Genomic DNA, 19,673 nt, shown 5'->3' on the forward strand with positions numbered 1-19,673 from the left:
TTATAAAATTGTATATATTATTTATCATGCTCAATTGAAAAACAACAACATTATACTTGTATTTATCGCGTATTTTAGCATAGCTTTGGTAACCTCTTTTTTTTATTATTGCATTTCAATGTTTCCTTTCAGAAATACCACAATCAAACCAGTAGCTCAGATTGTAGATCAGTAGCTCTGTCGTCAATTTAGATTGCGATTGTTGTTGTGCAATCCTAAACTTTCCCATTCTCCTGTGCATTAACATCAACAAACACTAGGGGGAGCTATTTAACAAGATTTCACAGCATCCTTCACACCTTCCAAATTTTCTCACATCGTTTCTTTTCATTCAGTGAAATCTCTTTTTGCTTACCTCTAAAGTGAACCCTTCCATTATTTGCATCCTTATCAGCATTTCCTCTTCCATCTTTGCCTTTTTGGATGACATTTGCTCCATTTCTCATCAGTCTCATCATGTCACAGTTCTCACTCCAGTGAAAATCTCTGGCTCCGCCGCATTCCAGATTCTCTTCCCTCCATCTCTCTGATGTCCTCATCTACTCTCCTCTCCAGGCTCATTCCTCTTGTCACCTGCAGTGGGAGGTGCGGCCAAGGATAGCCTTGCTCTGATTGGCCGAGCAGGGAGGAGGCTTCTGTGATATGGTGATGCTGTGCAGATGCTCAGCAGCAGTGGTAGTCGAGAAAGACAGGCTGGTGGTATCCTCTCGCTCTCTCTTTCCCTCTTCTCTCCCTCCCCCCTCTTTTTCATCTTTCCTTTCCCTTCACGCAGAAGCACGCATACACACACGTGCACTCCGTCACACTGCAGCAGAAGGGAGAAGACACACCGTGAAGCTGTGAGGTACGACCAGGCCTCTCCTCTTCCTCCTGTGAAAGACAGCCTGTCTCTCTCTCTCCTCTGCTCTCCTTCAAGGACTACCGCACCCACGCCTGGAAAAGGACTTACCGCAGCACGACGGATCTACGGATCACTCACACACCTAGATTCTCTTTTCTTGTTGCCAGGCAGTGTTGGCTGAGCGTCAGGACGTGCGCTCGAGCATGTTTCGCATATGACAAGGTGCTTTTCTACAGCTGACTGAGCTGTGGTTTATTCATCCCGTTTTTTACCCTCCCTTTTCCCCATCTGTACGTGGCATCCTTGTTGCTTGGTGCTCATCTTCCTCCTGACAAACCCGGACCATATCCCAGGATGCCGTGCGCCAGGCCACTCTGCTAGGCCGCACCAGCATGGGCAAAGCACCGGGGGGGTGGGACAGCACGGATTGGACGGCTCTGCTCCGGACGGGCGCGCTTACGCACTCCGCCGCTTCCGATGGGTGAGGACAGCGAGAGCCCCAAAATCAATCACAGCTTCCTCCGAGACTATGTCACAGAAGGTATGTGCACACATCTGCATGAACACTCCCTCTTTGCTTAGAGGAGAAAAGCACGTCTCTTCCCATTATACACACTCACATACCGAACCATAATTTGATCCTGCTCACCTCTCTGAAGTCCTGAAAATAACCTTCATCTCAGCAGATGAGCGGTAAGGTCTTCTCATTCAGCTGACTCAGACTTTGGTCACCTGGTCCAACCACACACCTATTATTGGGTTACAGTATGCATTAGTGAGACTGTTTTCATTTAATTATCGGGCGTTGTGAGCCAGACGGAATAATGCATGTGCAAACAGAACCAAGACAGTCTTACATTTCATGCATTTGAGTATGATTTAAATCATATTTGTTTGATTTTGAAGCATGTATTTTAATTTTTCATGCAACTGTTTGCATGCTATTCCTAAAATTGTCTAGGAGTCTTTTGTGTCTATTGCAGTCCTTATAATCAAGTTACAGAGCAGAATGATTCATCAGGAGCAGGCCAGGCTGTTTTATTTAGTGTCATCATCATTGTACTAGCAGAAGCAGGAGCATGGCATGCTGTTTATCAACTATTAGGGTTTAAAATGTGAAGCCATATGCCCAGACGAAGCTCTTGAATAAAAGTGTTTGCATAGACAAAACCACAGTTGTGCTGTGCTAGCACATGGCCGTGAACTAATATTACTTCAGGTAATTTGTACTGTAAAATGCTTTTTTGGCTGGGAGTATCATGAAAGACTGGTACATAAAAGTATTAGCATGTTATGCAGAAATTCTCCCTATATTCCAGTTCTGTATAAATTAGAAAACAAATACTGTTTATGTAGAAAAAAATCTATAATCTATCACTATAGAAAAGTAAAATGGTAGGAAAACAGTTGTAAAAAATATTGTGCATTATATTATGCATTTAATATTATGCATTTGTATTTACACATATTTTTGTATGTGTGTGTGTTTCTTTTTTTTTTCACTGAAAAAATGAACACAAACCTGTTTCTTTCTTTCTTTGTAGCTGATGTCATTTCTACAGTGGAGTTTAACCAGACGGGGGATCTGCTGGCCACAGGAGATAAGGGGGGGCGAGTGGTCATCTTCCATAGAGAAACAGAGGTAGGTCAAACTGTGAGCAAAGCACTGCAGTGGGCGATTGATAATTGGGGAATAAAGCAGTTTTAAGCAGTGGAGTTAATATATGGTGAGCAGTTTGACTTTGGGGGAGGGGAAGAGCAAAAGTCATAAAATGCTTTGCTGCCAAAAATATTACATACACTAGCATAGGGTGCTGAATATGCATGAGGTGATTTTAATTTCCATTGCCCAAAGAGCATTACGACAGAATTTAAACGGATCTGGTTTAAAATACTTCTTAAAGACATAGTATCATATATTGACTTTGATATAGAGCAATATGGTTCACAGATCATGCCTTTTTAGAACCGGTGAACTTTCCATGTATTTAACCTAGATACTGAACAAAACACATTGATAACTCACAGTGAAAACCACTTATCAGAACCTACGTTTATTTGCTCTTTTAAAGGACATTTAAGCAAGCAATACTAGCAATAATATGCTGTAAACAATAGCAGAGTTATCTTAAAAAGGGAATGTCTTTTTTATATATATCATATAGATTGCGTAAACCAACCTTTGATTGCTAGAAGGTATTTTTTTTAATGAAAGTAATATTATGATATACATTCAGCAATGTTTTAAACATGGATTTATGTACATTTATGTACATAAGCATATGCATTGTATGTTTAATTGGGTCTTCTCTCTTACCGCAGTCTAAAATTGAATCTGAAGAGCTGGGAGAATCGGGTGAGTATAATGTCTACAGCACGTTCCAGAGTCACGAACCGGACTTTGACTATCTGAAGAGTTTGGAAATCGAGGAGAAGATCAATAAGATCCGCTGGCTGCCACAGCAAAACGCTGCCCACTTTCTCCTCTCTACCAACGGTAATCACACCACTTCCTGTCCATCAGGAGTTAAACTAGCCTCATATTTGTCAATCTAATCCTCCTAATTACATTACAAGATGCTTTCATAATTATTTTGTGCAAGACATCAGTACCAGATATTGGACTAGAAATAGTTGGGCTGAATTGCATTTCACATTGCTATCTTCTTTTGAACCAATGCATCATAAGACATTTTTAATAGTAACAAAAGCATGAACAATGCTTATCAAGACCACTTGCATTAAAGATGCCTTTCAAAGTCACAGAAAGATGTGTTAATGTTATAGTATAGAAAGTCTGAGTTATAAAAATGAATAGCTGGTCATTTCTAAAACATGTTCCAACAGATAAAACTATAAAGTTATGGAAGGTGAGCGAGAGAGACAAGCGGCCAGAGGGCTACAATCTGAAGGACGAAGAAGGGCGAATAAAGGACATCTCCACCGTGACCTCACTACAGGTATTTTCACAGCTGGCATATTCACTAGTTCACGCTTACATATAATTAGCTGAGGTATGGTATGCGTATTTGGCGTGCTGTCCGGGGAAGGGCTCCGAGCTCGGGAATTGCCCGAACCTAGAGTACCCCCCCTTCCCCGTATATTGTAAAGTGAACTTGAAGTGAGGAGATGGGGTGGAGGAGGGATGCTGATAAACCGTCAATGGATAGAGGTAAGTCAGCGATATTTATACTGTGGGATTGATTACTTGATTGTGGTCCACCTGTGATGATTAGGCTAAGTATCTGACGCGCTCCTCCCGAATCTTCATTGATAATTACATTTCACTAGTTCACGCTTACATATAATTAGCTGAGGTATGGTATGCGTATTTGGCGTGCTGTCCGGGGAAGGGCTCCGAGCTCGGGAATTGCCCGAACCTAGAGTATCCCCCAAAAAGGCAAATGTACAAGAGGACAGCCGCCAGTTTAAAGAATGCCCCCCCCAAAAAAGCAGAGTACTGGCGGGGGCTGATTTGGTTTCTGAGAAGTCATCTCGTTGGCAGGCTGGAAGGGCCTACGTACTCCGGAGGGAGCGACATGGGAGTTGGGAGAGTAGGCCCTACCGGCTGCAGCTAGTGAACTACGTGGTTGTTGGCGCCCGGTCGGTAGGGCTCGGGCCGATGCTCAACTGGAGCTTTTTGGCGTTGGAACGGTGAGCCCTACCGGCCGATGAGGAGGAGCAGCGTGGTTGTGGTGCCCGACCGGGAGGACCCGAGTTGCCTCGACCGGAATAGGTCACGGTGTCGGCGTACGGGCCCTACTGGCTGATAGCCCCTGCTATTCAGTGGGTGAAGGGCCTAACGCTGACCGAGAGGGCCCATGAAGCCTCCGACAGGAGATTGAGACTCAGGATGACGGACGTCTGGGTCCTCTCGGTTTGGCAGATAAAAAGCTTTTGGGCTAGCCGACAAGGAGGACTCTGGCAACATCCGAAGGGAGATCCCGACTCACGGCATCGGATGGATGAGACTCGCTTGCGGCTGGCAAGCATAGGCCCGTCCGGGAGACTCTCGCCAGACGTCTGAAGGGAGCACACGCGACAGACGGGTAAGCCTCGGCGGACGGGGAGGGTTGGAAAGGAAAACCCGACTGGGAGGACTCTCGCAGCATCCGATGGGGCCTCTAACTCAGAACATCGAACGGGTAAGCCTCGCCAGACGGGGTTAAAAGATGTGAGAGTAGCTTTTTTTTTTTTTTTTTTTTTTTTTTTTTGCAGGATTTGGCGAGAGGACGAGACTCGTAGCGTCGGACGGTTAAGCCTCGCCTACCGTCAAATGGAAAGGTAAGTTGCGTGGCCGAGAGACTGTTACCGACATCCGAAGGGAGCACACACGTCGAACGGGTAAGCCTCGCCGACCGTAGGGTGGAAACGTAAAGCAAGTCTGTCCAGGAGGCTCTCGCCAGCGTCCGAAGGGAGCACACACATCGAACGGGTAAGCCTCGCTGACCATAGAAAAGGAAAAGGTAAGGTTGTCTAACCGGGAGGCTCTCGCCAGCGTCCGAAGGGAGCACACGCATCGAACGGGTAAGCCTCTCCGGATGGCGGACAGAAAAGGTAACGATAGGTGGCCAGGAGGCTCTTGTCAGCGTCCGGCGGGGACAAAACTGGGTGAGCCTCGCAGGCCGTAGGATGGAAAAGGTAAGTTTGGGTGGTCGTTAGGCTGTCGTCAGCGTTTTAAGGGAGTTTGCTACTCCCGGCAAGAGACGGGTTAGCCTTGGCGACCATAGGAAGGAAGGAGAGTTTATTATGTGTTTGGTACTTGCAGCATTTGAACAGCTTGCTTGTAGGTTTGTAACCTAAACCACGCGGTAAGGTCGTGGTTGGCTGGCCAGGAGGCTGTCGCCAGCGTCCGATGGGAGCACTCGCATCGGACGGGTAAGCCTCACTGGCCGAGGGTGGAAAAGGTCAGGTTGTCTAGCCGGGAGGCTCGGACCGACGTCCGATAGGAGCTTAGCTCCAGGAATCGAACGGGTAAACCTCTCTGGCTGAAGGACGGAAAAGGTTGTCCGGCCGGGAGGCTCTTACCTTCGTCCGACAGGAGCTTAGCTCCCGGATAGAACGGTTAAGCCTCGCTGGCCAAAGGACGGAAAAGGTAAGGTTGTCTAGCCGGGAAGCTCTCACCTACATTCAATGGGAGCCCTGACTCCGTGCATTGGATGGGTAAACCTCTCCGTACGTAAGACAGAATGGCAAAGCAGGTAGCCGGGGGCTTTCACCTACGTCCAAAGGGAGTGTGAGCTCCTGGCAACGAACGGGTAAGCCTTGCTGGCCGCAGAATGGAAAAGGTGAGGTTGTCTGGCCGGGAGGCTCTCATCAGCATCCGATGGGAGCTCAAGCTCTTGGCATCGAAGGGAGAAGCCTTGCCGGCCATAGGATTGAAAAAGGTAAGGTTATCTGGTCGGGAGGCTATGGCCAGCATCCGGTGTCTTTTTATTTATTATTTATTTATTTATTTATTTTCTATATTTATTTTTATTTATTATATTTATTAAAATTTGCGACACCAGATGGGTAGTCTCTCCAGCCATCGGAGGGAAAATTGAGATTGTTTTATCTGCGAAGAGCCCGTTAGTGTTCGGCGAAAGCGTAACTTGCGGTATTGGATGGGTACATCTTGCCATCGGAGGGAAAATTTGTTTGGGCTGCAATGTACTCATTGGTGTTCGATAGGTAAATGTCGTGTTTTTTTTTTTTTTTTTTTTTTTTTTTAAATCGGCCTATTTTAATCAGGTAAGCTTCGCTGGTGGTCGGATGGAAAGTCCAAGATTGATTAAGTGGGAAAGCATCTGGCAGGATTTTAATACTTGCGATGTCAAACGAGTAAGCTTTGCTGATAGTTGAATGGAAAAGGCAAAGGTTGGTTCAACCAGGAGCCCTCTTGCAGGGCCTTGCAGGGAGTTCGATACTAAAGATGATTTATTTGTCTACGAGGGTAGACGCTGTGAGGCTTACTTGAATAATTGTTTAGCAAATCCAATGAGCTGCTTTCGATAATGAGTCCGAAAAAATCTTGGTGCAGTCATAGTATCCGAAATTAAGCGTGCAAAAATAAATTGGATTTCCTGTGCCAGTGTACCCCAAATAGGTGCCATGTATCGGCGATGTGGTCATTGTCAGCACGTGAGATCGATGGTACATATCGACGATGTAATCGTGCATGGGTGGAGTAAGAGAAAGATTCTTTATACTGTCTGAGCTTACTATTTACCATTTTGACCATGCAGGTGCACGAAAAGAGCCTATGGAATCACCAATAATCAAAAAAAAAATATACTTTCGGACGTACTGATACACTGGTATTAAGTATAAATACTATATTTAAATACTGCTAGTTGTGTCATGTAGTCGGCACTACGGTCATCTCGCTTGTCCAGTGAATTTTTTTTTTTTTTTTTTTTTTTTTACCTACGGGCTCACATCATCCTTTGAGAGCACGGGCGAGTGGGAAATGCAGTGCTGAGATGGGATAACGGAGCAGTTTGATAGCCGATTTAAGGTAGGCCGCCTAATGATTATTATAAAAAAACGTTGGTTGAAAAATGGGCCTAATATCGTCTTGGCTATTGTCGATACATGATGCTATCACCGCAACCTCGGATGCATTGCATGCCTTTAGGCAGAGGTGATGTGTGGTATTTATTATTTATTTTTATTTATTTTTATATATATATATATATATATATATATATATATATATATATTTAGGTGTAGGAAAGGCTCCTGCGGGAGCAGACACTGCTACGGCAGTGTGGAGGTATAGGAAAGGCTCCTGCGGGAGCAGACACTGCGTGGCAGTGAGGAGGTGTAGGAAAGGCTCCTGCGGGAGCAGACACTGCGCGGCAGTGAGGAGGTGTAGGAAAGGCTCCTGCGGGAGCAGACACTGCGCGGCAGTGAGGAGGTGTAGGAAGGCTCCTGCGGGAGCAGACACTGCGCGGCAGTGAGGAGGTATAGGAAAGGCTCCTGCGGGAGCAGACACTGCTGCGGCAGTGGGGAGAACGGGAAAGGCTCCTGCGGGAGCAGATACTGTTGCGGCAGTGGGGAGATACGGGAAAGGCTCCTGCGGGAGCAGACACTGCAGCGGCAGTGGGGAGATACAGGAAAGGCTCCTGCGGGAGCAGACACTGCAGCGGCAGTGGGGAGATACAGGAAAGGCTCCTGCGGGAGCAGACACTGCAGTGGCGGTGGGGAGGTACAGGAAAGGCTCCTGCGGGAGCAGACACTGCTGCGGCAGTGAGGAGGTACATAAAAGGCTACTTGCTTCGGCTGCTGTATATGTTGGCTGTGGGAAGAGTAAAAAGTGTTAGTAATATTTGATGGGGCGAGCTAAAAATGGATGGGTAGCCTACTGTGTTACCAGCTTAGCAATTTGTTGCCTGATTTGACAATTCCTCAGGCCTTGTCCACCTTATTATGTTCCTGTTGGAAAAGCATCTTTCCTCTCATTTGGCCTCCGGGCTCTTTAGACGGACTCCCGAGCGGATACGTTTGGAACGCTGTTTTCACGTTGTATTATGGACCGTGGAAACAGAGGCTTTTGGAAACGATTGAGCATGTTTAGTCTTTTTAAGGCGTTGTACCGAAAGACATGATTATAGCAGTAACGTTAACCCCTTACCAGACACCCCCCATTTTTGGCATGGAGGCAGAAATTATGTACCCAAAATAAAGAGGTTTCTGTTCATGATTCTTTCTGACTAGATCCATGATCAACATTTGTCCATGAGCTAACACTTTGACGTTTACCGTTCAGGAATAGGAATAGTTTTCCTGACATGATGGAAAATTAATCACTGGAATTATGTTTTATCGAAATATTGGTCAAATATAAAAGCCAAAGTCTTTGGACTTCAATTGGTGCGCGGTTTATCCAGATCAAGTAAGAGAGTGATGTTTAACGTGCTGTAAAAATGAAACGTAGGCTGGGGGCGTTGGCGATGCTTGCAGCAAATGGGTTAACAGCAGTTATGTGCTATTCGCTTCCAAGTGGTTTCTAAGGAGATTTACTTTCCGGTTTTTTCGTATTACGGTCCTTAAAAGGCGATGGTAATTTTACTCACACTTGCTATCTTGCATCTAAACACGAGGGCAGATGCGTTTTAGATTAATTTTGAGTGATCACGCCAGTGAATGGTAAAATAGGTCCCTAAATGATTTGGTTCTACCGGAAGACTTGCATGGAAATTAAAATTTTAAATTAAATTAAGCATTTAGCAGGCGCTTTTATCCAGAGACTTAAGTTTTTTTTTTTTTTTTTGAACTTATGTCTGTATCATTTCGGCAAGGTTTAAACGTGCGCGGTAAGGCGAATGTAACAATAATAATAATAATAATAATAAATAATAATAATAATGCATTTTATTTGTAGAAACAAACGCCAAAAGCAATACAACAATTCATTAAAGACAGACAGTCTTGAATAAATGTGACTTAATCAACTTTTTAAAATCGCCCAACATAGGTGCATATCTGACGTGCAGAAGAAGTACATTCCATAGCTTAGGGGCTTTATATGAAAAGGCTCTTTGCCCCATGGTCTTTAGCTCACATTATGGCTGGTGAAGTGAAAGAGAGTTAGTAGAGCGAAGAGAGCGTGATGGAATATAAGGACTGATGAGTTCACAAAGATACTCAGGTGCAGTCCCATGAAGTGCCTAGTATGTTAAGATAGAAATTTTAAAATCAATTCTCACGTTTACGGGAAGCCCGTGTAATTGTGAAAGAACCGGTGTAATGTGTTCGCGAGGAGAAGTACAAGTGTGCGGCAGAATACTGAAGCTTGCTCAACGATTTAGCTGGAAGGCCTGAGAACGAGGCATTACAATAATCTAACCTAATGCCTTTGGCTTCGTGGTTAAAAAGTGGCATCATCATCCGACGGAACGGTGTATCTGTAGTCCAAATCTATGCGGGATCCACACCCCGGATCAGCGGGTGGCGGTAATGCACCTTTACGTTGGTTTGCCAAAACCGCCATAAAACGCTACTAGAAGACAGAACTACGTCAAGACGTAGTTTAACAAAACTTTAGCCGCAAAACTGCTTTTAGATGCAACACTTTGAATGCAAACTGCCGTAAAAATCCAATGAAGAAAAAGAAGAACCTGTTTTTTTAGCGTCTTCGCCTGGAAATGTATTAGTTTGCGCCGCTAGAGGAAGCGGCCTCAAACTGCCACTCGGCCGGAACGCCGTGGTGAAAGACTGAGCCGTGGTTGGATTCTTTCTGCTGCAATCCGGCGCTCGACGAGAGCTCGGTCTCGGGCGGCACGATCGTGTATCGAGCAAGACGAGCTCGGAGTTGCACGGTCTATTGGCCACGATGTGTGGCTTGGCGAGGATAGCAGCTGTCGCGATGACGCTTAATGCTGCTCAACGGCCGTGTTTGGCTGGGTAGAAATGATCTCGGGTCCGGCAAAAGCAGCAGGTCTTATAAATCCCCTGTTTAGCGCTCTTCGTTGGTACGAAAATTGGGTCTGTGATAAGGTGACTGACGAAGCGAACCAGCATGCTGATAAACCGTCAATGGATAGAGGTAAGTCAGCGATATTTATACTGTGGGATTGATTACTTGATTGTGGTCCACCTGTGATGATTAGGCTAAGTATCTGACGCGCTCCTCCCGAATCTTCATTGATAATTACATTTCAATCCAGTGCAGGATCTGGGTCCAAATGCAGGGAAACTATTTATTAATTATAAACAGGAACAAAAAAAGGCCAACATGGCAAAAACAAAACAGAAACAAATCATGGGAACAGAGCAGACACAGCCAAAATGCAAGACACAAAACATCAGACATATAATACAGCCAGACAGAGTGGTGTGTGAGACGAGAATATAGTCCATGACAATGAGCAACAGCTGTGTGTTTGATTGAGAGACAGGTGTGCACTCACAGAAGACGATAAGTGTTTCGAAGCCAGTATTTCGAGGATGCTACGTCATCGACATCCGTTGAAGGACTGTTCCAATGTCGAGGATCTTCGGAATTTCAACCAAGAAATGAGTCCTTCGTTCGAAGAATATCCCATACACAGGAAAGGATGCATATGTGTATCCTTCGTGCTCTTTGCGCTCTCAAATCACCCACTATCCTATGCGCGCAGCTTTGCTATCTAACGTTAGTTCAAAAATAAAAAAAATTCCGTATTCGGAGCATTAACGTTTTTTATTTACGTTACCAAACATTTGTTATAACTGTAGTAAATATAAGTAAAGTTTGACGTTTAAATGCCAGTACAAATTACTACCGTATTGATATTGTAAATTATACAAATACAGATGGTTAACTGAACCGGACCTGTCATTTAACAATTGGTTGCGTCAACGGCATTTCTTTTATAAACAACTAGTTAAGTTGTCCAAAGTAATTTAATGATACCATTCACAGCGTTATTCAAACGGACCTTTTCACTGACGTAATGACGCAATTACGTGCACTTGCTAGCCTGTTCCATTTACGTGTTCTCCGTATGCTAAGGAGGAGTCTCACCTAGCCTCTGAAGGAAGTGACTTGGAAGGATCAGTCCTACCAAGGAAGTATCCTTGACACTGAGAAACGCCTAGTGACAGAAAGACAGAAAACTGTGACAATTTCTGATTGGTCAATCAATGCATTCTGCGGTTAAATATTTTTGTATAATGACTGCTAAATTGTATATTTGACAACTGACATTATCAACCTGTTTCTTCCTTAAAGTATCTGTGCTAGTTTCTCATATAACTCCCTGGTGCTATTTCTTCTCACATGACGATAATATTAACTTAAATCAATATTTAAGATAAATCTTTGTAGTATGTCGGAGTGTAAGAAGCCAGATCATTTACAATTAGTTGGTTATCTCAAAATAACAATTTTTTTAGGGTGATTTGAGATGCAATCAGGGTGTGTTAATACGATAACCTTTAAAAAAAACTACAATTAAAAAATTAAAAATAAATGGGTGAAGCGAATATGCTCACTTTTTAAATGTTGATCCCATAAAATGTTTGTTGTTATATGTTGTTATATGTTACATAGTGTTACCCTAATTTTGAGTAGGTGATCTAAAATAAGAAGACTTCTGATGACTTCTAAATGTCGTTTCCTTTAAGGTGCCGGTCCTGAAGCCCACTGACCTGATGGTTGAGGTGCGGCCGAGGAGAATCTTTGCCAACGGCCACACCTACCACGTCAACTCCATCTCAGTCAATAGCGATGGCGAGACATATCTGTCTGCTGATGATCTCAGGATCAACATGTGGCACCTGGATATCACAGATCGAAGCTTCAGTATCCTTTAAATACAAAATATAATACAAAACAAAATGCAGCCATTGTGACTTGTGCCTTTAAACTGGCGTATATACAATCAAATAACTGGGACAAAGGCATAAACATTGCATGCAGTATAAAAATGGTTCTATTCCTGAACTGATTGCTTTCGTTTCTTTGTGTTCTCGTGACTGGACTGAAGGCAGACGGTTTGAGTTCCAGATTGCGTAGCTGCTCTTCTTTTTAGCAAGGCACTGACCTAGAAATAAAATATCTATGGAAACATTTAAATAATTCATCAAGGAACCACTCTCCTTTAAAACACATAATAGCTGCCTTGAAGAAAATTGTAGGTTGTGTGCATGTGATGTGTAGGGCTTACTGAGTAGATGTGTGTGGACGAACATGTATGTTTATGTGTGCGTGTGAGTGCTCACAATGATAATGATATGATTGTACAGTTTTACACCAATCAGGGAAGCTGATGATGCATAGTTTATAAGCCCCCACTAGCAGAATGTGCTTTTAGTTGTAGGCCTTGAGTGATCTCTGGAAATAAAGTACCACAAAAATATAATAATAGTGGTCAATATGACTCATGTGCTATATTTCAAGTCTTCTGAAACCATACCATAGATCTGTATGAGAAACAGACACAAATTGAAGCCGTTATTCACTGAAAATCTTGACATCTGCATGAGTTCATGAAAGAATTAGCAGTCTCAAATAGAGAAGAGAGCTTTCAGAACTGTAAATCAGAAACTGTCCTTGACCCCTTCCCCTCTCAGACATTGTGGACATTAAGCCGGCTAATATGGAGGACCTGACGGAGGTAATAACAGCTGCAGAGTTCCACCCACAGCACTGCCACCTGTTTGTATACAGCAGCAGTAAAGGCACGCTACGCCTCTGTGACATGAGAGAGTCTGCACTCTGTGACAAGCACTCCAAAAGTAAGTAGTGCTTTTTAAGCGTATAGACTGCATTACTTGCATTACCTATCAAAAGTTTGGGGTCAGTAAGTAATTTTTATTTTATTTGTTTAAATGAATTAATACTTTTATTCGGCAAGGATGCATAAATTGATCCAAAGTTACAGTTAAGACATATATTATACAAGTTTACAAAAAAAAATTATAATAATAATGCATTTTCTTTTATTATTTTTTTTTACTTTCTATTCATCCAAATAATGTTTCTTTAGCACCAAATCATAATAAAATTATTCTGAAGGATACTGAAAACTGGAGTAATGTTCTGCTTTGCATTAACAGGAAAATGTTATATTATAATGATAATTACAATTAAGCACAAGAGACTTCCTATAAAAATATAAAAACCTTACCAACTTTAAACTTTTGAACAGTATAGTGTATAGCACTTTAAGTTTACTTTGCACACTTTTACAGTACACATATAAAAAATCTAAATATACACTTCATTTTGGCTTAATAAAATCCCTCTTGTGACAGATGAATCTATTCTCAAATCTTGTATTTAACCTCTTGAGTTTCTTTATGCCCTTTTTTGCTATAACCTGTTGTGAGTAGCTTAGTTAAACGAGACAGCGGTACACAGAAGAACAGATGTGCTAGATGCTGGGGAAATTAGCACTGTAGCAGATGTAGTGAGATTTACACTTACAGCTGCATTAAAAGACAATCAGACAACAGTGTTAAAGAAGTTTCATTGCTGTCATTAAGTGTAAAACCATTGAAACGGTTTCCCAGCACACTCAGACTTTCAAGTGAATCTGTCCTCCAGTTTGAATCTGTAATATTCTATATGCTCCACTTTTAGTCTTTGAGGAGCCAGAGGACCCAGGCAACCGATCTTTCTTTTCTGAGATCATCTCGTCGGTTTCTGATGTTAAGTTCAGCCATAGTGGACGCTATCTGCTCACCAGAGACTACTTGACTGTCAAAGTATGGGACCTCAACATGGAGAAGGGCCCAGTGGAGACCTACCAGGTGGGTAACTTGCAGGTCTTCATAAGCAATACCATATTATATTTATACCATAACATATATGTTAGGCTAAACTATTTCTGGCTGATTTGATTTTTTTTTTCTTGTGCAGTAAGACACTTTTTATACTAATTCTAGTGAATCATTTCAACCTAAATGTTCCTTTCATGTGAGGTGTTGGAAAGTTAGTGTTACTTAATACTATTATAGTATTTATTAAATTTATGTTTAGTACGTTTGTTATAAGCTTTTGTCATTTTATTGTATTTGTATTTGTATTACGCTTTATTCTTATTTTAAGCAATTTTAAAACTACAGCTTAAATCTGTTTTATCACTGTTAGTTGTCAAGGCAAAATTTCTAATCTGTTATTTAAATTAATTTCGATTAAAAAAAAAACATTTTTTAATATTTGTAATTTTACTTAGCAATACCAACACTGATCGAAGTTGATTCACATGGACAATTAATGTAAATTAACTGATTCAATAAATAACTGATTTGTGTCTTCGTTATTTCTATAGGGAAATATTTAGTCATTTTCTCCTCTGTTAGGATGTATTCTTGTTTTTAATTTAAATATATCTGAACATTTCCTTGTGTGTCAGGTGCATGAGTACCTAAGAGGCAAACTCTGCTCTTTGTATGAAAACGACTGCATCTTTGACAAGTTTGAGTGCGTCTGGAATAGCACAGACAGGTAAACATCTCTCAAGCCTTGAATAATCAGATCTTATGCAATATTTAGGCTTATTTCCTGTTTTATACTAATACCCTCTTTCTCTCCCTTCCTACTTCCTCTCTTGTATTTCTGTCATTATCTTTATACTTTTGATTTGCTCATTTGTTCCCCTTCCAAACTCTTTTTCATCCACACACCCGTTCTGGTTTATACCCATCATGCTTGCCGTATCCCCTTCAAGTGTAATCATGACAGGAGCGTATAACAGTTTTTTCCGGATGTTTGATCGTGAGACCGGTCGCGGTGTAACCCTCGAGGCATGGCGTGAGAGCAGTAAACCGCGTGCCGTGCTGAGGACTCGCCGCGTTTACACCGGGGGCCGGCGTCGCCGGGGGGACGTGGGCGTGGACAGTCTGGACTTCTCGAAAAAGATTCTGCACATGGCTTGGCACCCGGCTGAAAACATCATCGCCATCGCAGCCACTAACAACCTCTATATCTTTCAGGACAGGGTCAATGCGGAAAACCAGTGACAAGAGTCATGTAACGGGGTAATGCAGTAATGCTCTTCACAGGGCCACACACACCAACATGCATTTAAATCATGCACATGTATTACATTTATCCTTCAAAACAAACATTATTGGTCCTGTGAAGATGGGCGTAGTTGGCGGACTATGTTTGCAGTTATGCTGTTCCAGGAGAGCAGTTATATATACAGGTAGCTAGTGACTTTAACTGATAACTGTTTGGTTAATTACACCGCCAAGAATGTTGCCAATGAGCTACAGAATGTGGAATTTATGATTGGCATCACAGTCAGCCAATCCTGGACTTCTTTGATATGTGATGGATGGTGTTGCCGGCCAATCCCTGACTGCGCTGATCTGTGATTGACAGCTGTTTGGATAAAGGCTGGTGCCTTTGGGCTGAAGACCAGGAATGAGACCGCTCCACTCCTCTGTGCCAGGCTGCCATGGAGACAGGTTACTCAGTTGCCATGGTAACAAGAGTGCTCCAAGCAGTCTTCCTATCACGTGCTTCCCAAAAACCTATCCCACAATGCATCTGCTACACGGGCACTCATTTTACTTCACGCTTAATTGACCATTTGTGGAGACTTGATTGCCTATACGACCGTATCACTATATCTCACACTTGAAGGCTTGTCTGGTGTCTTCTATCAGAAGGATTGAACCACTACTTCATCAAAACACTGTCTTAACCTGGTTACACCTCATGATGGGTTATATTTACACCTGTATGGTACTAAAAGTATCGGTCTGTCTCTCAAATAAAAAATACAATAAGGGTATATCACACTGCTAACACGCTTTAAAAAAAAAGTCTCCTGTAATGTACACGAGTCAGGAACTCAGGATCAAACTCTGATCTGGTTTCTGGTTACGCAGGAAGCACTGCCTTTTTATTCATGATTGTAGCTACTATACAGATCCCTCAAAAAGAAATTTAAGCAGTCAGAATTTTCCTACAAAAAGTGCAGAAAGACATGGAAATTAGTTGGTTATCAAATCAGGCAAGTGATTTACCACAAACAATAATTCTGACACACTCCTCTATTTGTTTAATTTTAAAAAAAATCTGTAGAAAAAAAGTACTTTCAGTGGAAGCCTGTGGGACATTGGGAGGGTTAAAAAGCAAAAAAGATTAATCTTGTATGTTGAAGTGTTGATATGAATGGTTCTCAGTGTTTGAGTGAAAGGCAAGAATATCCAAAAACCCCATGACTTGATCATAATGAATATTGGAGTTGTAGGATTTTATAAATTAACATGACTTTTTGCAGGTCTATAAATCACACTTTTAAATTAGGCTTCCTCATATATTCAGATTTTACATAATTGTAGGTATGCTGGTTCTTTAAATACAGTTGAATTAGAACAAAAATATCTTAATTTGTAGTTGTACTCATTTTAGGTTTGGCTCATATTAATTCTTCCTTTTCTAACTTTTGTGGCTATGCATTCCCTATGCGTTTTTTTTTTTTTTTTTTTGCTTTGCTAGTGTTCCCTGGGCTTCCAAGTGCAAAAACATAGTTGAGGATGTGTAAAAATTATGTTTTGTGGCAACATGACAAATAGCTTATCTTGTATTGAATTTGGAACACTCCAATATGTATCAGTGGATAAATCACTCCTTCACTGTTTTCTGTGACCACACAGGTGTACAAGTAACTCTATCCACTGTAGAAAGAACATGGTGAGTTATTTTTCATTTAAGGTGCCATCCACCTTCTGATCGACTGCTTGTTTGGTGTAGATGTGGTAATGAATCGTCGGGTGTCTGTGTAGATTGTGACACAAAGGTCAGTGATTGTTTTTGCTACATGAACAAGGCTGAATGAATGTAACTGTCAAACACATGCTTCTAATGAATCCATTTTTAAAGTGTTATGATGTAAACGGGGTGCTCTCAAACTTACGAGTGAGCTTGCTTGTTTGCTTTTCTCATTTTTGTCCCTCTTCTGTCTTTCCCGGTTTTCATGTGTTTTCCGTCCCATTTTTCTAGTACTCTTTGCTCTATACATATACTGAGGCTGTGCCTCTTACAATCAGTTCCTCCACTCTTATTTTTACATTTGTAGTTCATTCACATCATTTTTGTACCCTGAGACAATGACTGCTTTTTTACACTGTTCCACTTTCTCTCTCACTCTTTCGTTCTCTTACATCCTGTTACCATGGCGATAGGCCTTCTGCCATTATGCATTCTGTCATGTGTTCCTCTCAGACATGCAGTGAAACACACACACACTCACGTTCACAATGCAACCAGGGAATAATAGAGTTTTTCAGGTCTCACACATACACACTCTCTCTCTCTCACACACACAAATGCACACACAATCAGGCCTATACATGCAAGCATACACACAACGCATGTTTATCATTATCCAGTGTTACTAATGTGTATATCTATGATGCCTAAACATGTTATATTGACACTAAATGGAAAAATAAAAGAGGCAAATTGAGGAATGTGGTTAAAGTAATATGACCTCTGTATACCCGCTAAGATTATGGAGTTGTTTTTTTTTGTTTTTGTTTTTTTTCATAGTGTTGTTTCTCAGTCTCTCTGTCTGCTTCTGGGTATTTAACACACACACACACACACACACACATCTGATATGCTTATAGTGAACTAACTTCATCCAGCTATGCAGCATCAGACCTTAGAAGGACAATAATTGTGAAAGGCACTTTAATCCATTTTCACAAAAATTAAGGCACTGTCTTAACAGGTTTTACATCCTCTTGTCATAGAACCTCTCACTAAAACATCTGTGGATAGATGTGTTTTCATGTTACAAACAGTGACATCACCAGAGTTTGACAAAGTTTGAGCTGATTGTGAGAGTGTATGTAGATTTTTATCAGTGATGTAGGCTCAAAAAATGAAGTAAAAAATGTTTTATTTGAACTAACAAATAATAGATAAAGGCTCATATTCACAGAAATATCTTGAATGCTAAACAGGTATTCCATGCTTTCTTATTCATGTCAAAACTAAATAAATTTTGGAAACAAAAATAATAATTTGTAATAATTTTTGTGTGTAATCATGCGACATCTTTGATCACGGGGTCACATCTTAATGCTGTTTCTTGTGTAATTTTCTCCTGTTTGTAAAAGCTAAGAATGTTAATTTGAGCAAAGCTTGCTAAAAAAAAAAAAAAACACGGTTAAACTATGGAATGAGGGCAATTGAAAAACACTTATGGATAATACTTAAATTATTCCTTTTTAACATTTGTAAATGATGACAGAAATAAATTTTGGAATACCTATTTCCTTAAAGACAGTTTACATTAACTTTCAGCATTTTATAATGTACATTAAAATAGAAGTCTCATGAATGAGTCAAAAGTTTAGAAAAATTATATTATATATTAGAATAATTTGTATGCTTCTGTAAAAGCATTTACTAAGGCTGCATTTATTTGAACACAAATACTGAAATTATATTATAATTTAAAATAACTGTTCTTATTTTAATATATATTTTAAGATATAATTTATTCCTGCGAAGCTGGAGCCTTTACTCCATTCTTCAGTGTCATGTGATAATAAATTACCAATAAATCAGCATTTTAGAATGATTTCTGACGGATCTTGTGACACTGAAGACTGGAGAAATTAAGCTGAAAATAAAGAGGAAATAGGCCACACAAGTGCGGATAAGGCTAACGGACCAATATCAAAATATATAATAATATACAGTAATTTGGTTGTGGTGATAAAGGAGAGGCTTTTATGTCCAAGGCTCTTTTCATTGCACCACTGATAGCCAACATCATCCCACTGCTCAACATTCCCCAACTAGTATTTCATTTGTGCTTTTGAGAAACAGGAGCCAATTCATTTTATTCCCTGCATGAAAAATCTGCACTTTTAACTCTTCAAAAACACTTGCAAGTCTTTTGAGGTTTTGTTTTGATGTATTAGCAAGTAGCAAGCTGCCATTTAGCAACTGGTTTATGCAACTTATTAAGTTAAAGGTATAGTTTACCTTATTATAAATTATAATTATGAGAATTTACTCACCCCTGTGTCATTCAAAACAAAACACAAACAATACCAAATGATATATTTTGAAATATTCTGTCACAGGGCTCGAGTGTTGTTTTAGATCTCACTGAGTTATATGAACAAAAACAGTTTTTCACAGAAGACCCAAAATCATACAGGTTAGGAACGACACAGGGAGGAAATAATGACAGAACTATCATTTTTGGGTGTACCGTTTAATAAAACAATAAAATGAAAATTTGCTGTTATATAAAAAGCCTAGGAATAATGTCTACACTTATCATTATCTTCTTTCACAGCACCTCACCATTTCAAATGTGGGTACATCACTTTTCCTTAATGTCTCCTTCACTCCCTTTGAATCTGCTCCTGAGGTGCT

At 41.2% G+C, this 19,673-nt stretch overlaps 1 protein-coding gene across 1 annotated transcript; it reads left to right on the plus strand.

Moving 5' to 3' along the window:
• The first annotated feature begins 1,288 nt into the window (after nt 1-1,288).
• LOC113105979 (serine/threonine-protein phosphatase 2A 55 kDa regulatory subunit B gamma isoform-like) lies at nt 1,289-17,739 on the plus strand. The gene is made up of 9 exons (XM_026267428.1): nt 1,289-1,382; nt 2,386-2,483; nt 3,164-3,338; nt 3,689-3,801; nt 11,936-12,113; nt 12,884-13,048; nt 13,896-14,065; nt 14,671-14,762; nt 14,986-17,739. Exons 1-9 carry the CDS (start codon nt 1,319-1,321, stop codon nt 15,275-15,277), a joined length of 1,347 nt encoding a protein of 448 aa, XP_026123213.1. The 5' UTR covers nt 1,289-1,318; the 3' UTR covers nt 15,278-17,739.
• Nucleotides 17,740-19,673: the final 1,934 nt, after the last annotated feature.

The sequence above is a fragment of the Carassius auratus genome, chromosome 1 (genome assembly GCF_003368295.1).
Source record: "Carassius auratus strain Wakin chromosome 1, ASM336829v1, whole genome shotgun sequence".
In the NCBI taxonomy this organism is placed as follows: Eukaryota; Metazoa; Chordata; class Actinopteri; order Cypriniformes; family Cyprinidae; genus Carassius; species Carassius auratus.